Below are 5,007 nucleotides of genomic sequence, written 5' to 3'. Positions count from 1 at the left end.
CAGAACTGTTTTGAGAAGGTGCTTAAGTTTTGAGCCATGTATTATTACTATGAATTAAGCTACTACTACTACTACTATTACTATCTTATACCCTGATGAAGGGGAAAAAAGAAAATCGGCCAAACATATCGGCATCATATATCGGCTGCCCTGATTTCTAAATATCGGCATCGGCCAGAGAAAAACCCATATAGGTCGACCTCTAGTTATAATCAATTAAGTTCTCTATACTGCATAATGAATCTCTTATTTACATAGAGTCTACACTTTGTTGTAATGAGATGATTCGTGCTGAACGCAACCATAGACTGTATAAAAACATGGACGTAGTGTCCGTGACGTCACCCGTACAAGGCTCGAAATTGCGACCATTTTGGTCACATATGCTCCCGAAATTTAATCTGTGCGACAACCACTTTTTGTACCAGGCTGTAAACATTTTTTTCTGCTGTAAAGTTGGGCATTTTAACATGGGGAGTCTATGGGACTGACTCCCTTTTGGAGCCAGCCTCTAGCGGCCAGTCGATGAATTGCAGTTTTAGTCACTTCCATGTTGGTTTCACGAGAGAGACAGGAAGGTTGCCGCTTGAACGCAACACCTGAACAAAACCTGTGGCGATTTGAGCGATGAGTGGATTCTAACTTAAACACCTCTGATTGGCTGTTGGGTTTCAGAAATCAACAGATATATCTGTGATTAGCTACACTGCTCAACGCTGCAAAAGATGTTGAAATAGAAACTGATCTCCAGAGCGCAAACCATAAAGCACTGGATAGTTTGCCAAATCTGCAATGAAATGCCATTATTACAGCATTAACTGAGGGTGCTATTGATTTCGTTTGAGGGTGCTTAGCACCCCCGTAGAACTGGGCCTGCCACTACATCCCTTTTTTAAACATTGTTGAGCATTTATAAAAGACTTGACTGCCCTACAACACTTACCCATATGGCCAGCTTTGCTCTGTTGCCATCTATTGCAATAGTTTTCACTTTAAAGTCGACACCTAAATAACCAATGAAAAATATGAAATGAAGCATACTTTAAAATACACAAGGATTAAAGTATATTTGTTAAGGTAAATCTAAATATTTCAACAAAAAGTTGCTCAGTAAGATTTAGTTTATAAGCTCCTTAGTTTTGTGCATTAACTGATTACAGGCCTGTTAACAATGTCTGGTTATTAATATTCCCAAACACTCATATGTGACTCACCAATGGTTGCAGCTAATTCTGGGTCAAAAGTGTCATCTGTGAAGCGCAGGAGCAAACTGAGAACATAACGGATAAATATAAGAAAATCAGCATTAAAATTATAAATAATTGTTATAATTAAGTCATTTCATATTTTTTCATATTATTGTTTTCTTATACAATTACACTTTATTTTCTGGAAGCATGACAATAAATTCAATTATGAAGAGCACATTTACTTTCCTGACTGGATGAGGAAGGGCTTTGAAAAATTACTTTAACACTAATTTAGCTACATCATTTTGTCATCATAAGTGGACATGTTTAAAGTACTATCTGTTCATTACAATAAGTATTTGACCCATCTATAAACTCAATCTAAGGCCTGTGTGTTTCACAGGTAACTGCCACACAGTGAGCAGATAGCATGACTGCTACACGAAAACAGCTGCCAGCTAACACTGTTTCCCTGCTCTTATGAAATATTTATATGGATGCGACAACAGTAACAGAGTACAAAGTATTCATTACCAGAATATTTTTTAAAAGTCTAACTAAATATAACAGTTATGTCCGTGCTTCACAATTCTTGAAGCTAACAATCTACAGTGCTTAGATGTCGACACATCAGAAGGCAAAAAATAGCACGAGGGGCACAATATAGTGCATTTCCTTTTGTTCTTGAGGCCAAAACAGCTTTTAAAAGTTAAGTTTAATGGCTGAATAGAACAGTCAACATTAGTTTAGCGGAGCTTGTTGCTCGTTCAGACGAGGCTAACGCTATTTAACAACTCATCCTACTGTACTAACGAAACAAAAACAGCAGATTAAGACCTTACCTTGATTTACCCACACCACTCTCACCGATAATTAAAATCTTTAAAGTCGTTAACACGTCGTCGTCCATGTTGTAGCTGTTTACACTAATGCTTGGTTAAACTCAGCGTTCACTGCTGCTGCGCTGGAACTTCCGACTGGAGCGTGACGTCACCAGTATCAAGTTAGATAGATGTTGCGCAAGAAATCCTGTCGAAATACATTTTGAGTGAGGACACTTGAATATGTAGATTTACTATAGCAAAACTAAAATGTGTTTAAATGTATGTCTGACCAAATCCACCGGTTCGTTTTGGCCCCCCCAAACTCAAACGTCAAGCTACGCCTATGGGACACTGGGCCTACTTTTAATCATCACTACATAAATGGTGTTCATAAAGAGATGTGGAAGTGGAATAACTATTCATGATGAGGAATTGACTGACAAAATAAATCCCAAATTCTCTACAACAAATTGTCAGTCAGCATTTGATCACATTGACTCATATGCAGGGCCATGCACAGGGGGGTGGCCCGGTGGCTAGAGCCACTGCCCCTTTGCCCTTATCGGCTAAGGTGCCCCTCTCAAAATTTTGTAAGAACCTCTAGTAAATTATATGCTATTTTGTTTAGTTGTCTGAATCATGGGATAAAAAAACTAATCTTGATTCGCAATTTACTCAATTAGACAATGATTGGACAATAACCAATAATTTGTATTCTATAATATTTTTCCTATATTTTCCTGATGACAATTTTATGATTTGTTTATACTACAAACACTTTTTCCATTATTATCACAGAATAAGGCAGAAGATTTATTTTATAGTTTCTATAGCCAACTGTAACAAATGCTAGGCCTATGTCAATTAGCACTGCATTATTTTTTATTACCTCAAGATGACTTAAAAATCATCAGTCAAAACGTTTATTTTTGTCCATATTAGGGATATCCTGGCACGTCATAAGTTATTACTTCTGTGGGTCCGTTTTGGAGTTTGACTATGAATGAAACAAATAGACTGCATGAGAGTGTTTACGCCTCGGTCCTGACCACATCACTGTCTGTACTGGGTGTTTTATTTTTTTTATATATTTGCATGTATTCACATGCAGATTGGATTAGCTACTCGTGTGCTGGACTGTATTGATTTGGCTAAAGCAGGATACTACTGAATGATGCATCAGAGGGGATTTAGAAGTGGTTATACACCGTATACTTGCCTATACCCTGCACTACACCACTGGGTGTACTCTGTTAGAAGTTTTTTATGTTGTTGTTGTTTTTTTTTTGGTTGCACTTTATTTCGCCCACTTTAGACATTCTACTAACTACAAATAACTTGGCAACAGGCATGTGCACAGATAGACCCTTTTGGCGTCTGACTAGATAAGTGCCCTTTTTTTAATACATTTTTTTATATATATATATTTATATATATATATATATATATAATGGATAGGGATGCAATAGGGATTTCGCCTAGGGCGTCAAATTGGCTAGAAACAGCCCTGGATAGAGGTACAGGGCATTTAATGGATTGTGCTGTTGTTTAACAACATACCAACTGTTCAGTTGACAAACGTCTTTCCGAAAAAAAAGGTTCCGTAGACAAAAGCTCAAAGTTTTGAAAGTTGTGATTTGGTGAACATTTCATGATCTAGCGTCTTATTATACAGTGTGTGCCATTGCAAAGACTGTAAGTCTATCCTTCACAGCATTGTTTTCATCCTCGTAAAATTCAATATGGTGTCTATCCACAAGCTCCTCCCACTCTTCGACATCACCACGAAGTGTTTGACCACAATTAACGCACACTGTGCACACCCACAGTTAGTGTACATCCACCACTGCCTGACCTTCCTTAGTGGTGCCAGCCAGGTTTGTCCTAAATGACGGCACTGTTTGTTACTGCTGTGAAACTACTGTTAAAACATCTCAGTACAGCAAGCCTAACTTAACCCTTTATTAAGCTTTACAACAAACAAGCTAGTCTGGCATTGGCATAACTTAGCATCACACAAGGTTGAAATTACATCAAAATTTAATAAAAAAGACCCCCAAAATTCAAGATATGAACTGTCATGTATTTACCCGAGTTTTTATTTTAGTTTTTAAAAGAATACAGTAAAGCAATATCACATGAGCAAATGTGCTTTTTTCCCAAATATCAGCATGATTACTAGTGTGATATTCATTTTACACAACAGTTTAATAAACAATAAGTTAATTATACTAATTTAAATTTTTTTAGACACACCACTGTACATTTGGAATGTTTTTGCTCTATTTCACCAACAAACATTCCAAACGAGGCAGAACAGTTGCGTCTCCCAGCAAGAGTGTTGTTTTGCCTTAAACAATTCAGCATTTTTAAACGAATCAGGTGGGTCACTGATTCAGTGACCCATTCATAAAGGGTGCTTCTCAAATGGAAGGCTGCATAGTAAAGAAGCATACTTCCTAGTCCAGTCTTTCTGAGGCTTCCTGCTCAGCATTAAATGCTAGAATAAGATGGTCTAGTAAATGCTACTCATAAACGTTCCCACCTTGCACAAAAACACTATAATTTGATGCAGTGCTGCCTGAGCAACAGGGGCGAGCTGGCTTTTGACCCAGCACTCAGTCTGAAGTGGCCAGTTAAACCAGAGCTTTGCTGCTCATTGCCGCTTATGATAGTGTGTTGAATTAGTATCGCTGTTGTTTCAATATTTTCAGTGAATGTAAGTGAACTATGCTCATATTCTGATTTTAAAATACCCCTGAAATGGGTCATACGATTGTCATTACCCGAGCATATAAATCAAACACTCTAGAAAACCCTGCTCATTAAAGGATGTGCATTTAATTCATGGATGGAGCAAGAACATAAACTGTGCACAGTTCAGCTGAATGATAAGGTTTAATCAAATCATGATACCCAATTAAGAATAGTATATGTTAACTTTATAAATGGTAATCATGCAATCATTTTGACAATGATGTTAGACTGCTTAT

General features: G+C 37.3%; 1 protein-coding gene across 1 annotated transcript in view; it reads right to left on the bottom strand.

The window, feature by feature from the left end:
- LOC107747525 (ras-related protein Rab-18-B-like) overlaps window positions 1-2,180 on the bottom strand; it is a 7,406-nt gene extending 5,226 nt beyond the window's left edge. Inside the window, exons 1-3 of the mRNA XM_016562074.1 lie at window positions 2,033-2,180; window positions 1,215-1,270; window positions 944-1,005 (exon numbers count right to left, since the gene is read on the bottom strand). Coding sequence (XP_016417560.1) covers window positions 944-1,005; window positions 1,215-1,270; window positions 2,033-2,100 — 186 coding nt within the window. The 5' untranslated portion in view covers window positions 2,101-2,180. The remainder of the gene's footprint in view (window positions 1-943; window positions 1,006-1,214; window positions 1,271-2,032) is intronic.
- Window positions 2,181-5,007: the final 2,827 nt, after the last annotated feature.

This window comes from Sinocyclocheilus rhinocerous, unplaced genomic scaffold (assembly GCF_001515625.1).
Source record: "Sinocyclocheilus rhinocerous isolate Xijiao unplaced genomic scaffold, SAMN03320098_v1.1 scaffold48, whole genome shotgun sequence".
Lineage (NCBI taxonomy): Eukaryota > Metazoa > Chordata > Actinopteri > Cypriniformes > Cyprinidae > Sinocyclocheilus > Sinocyclocheilus rhinocerous.
Note: the sequence above shows the minus strand (reverse complement) of the source record. Positions and strands in the feature narration are given on the sequence as shown.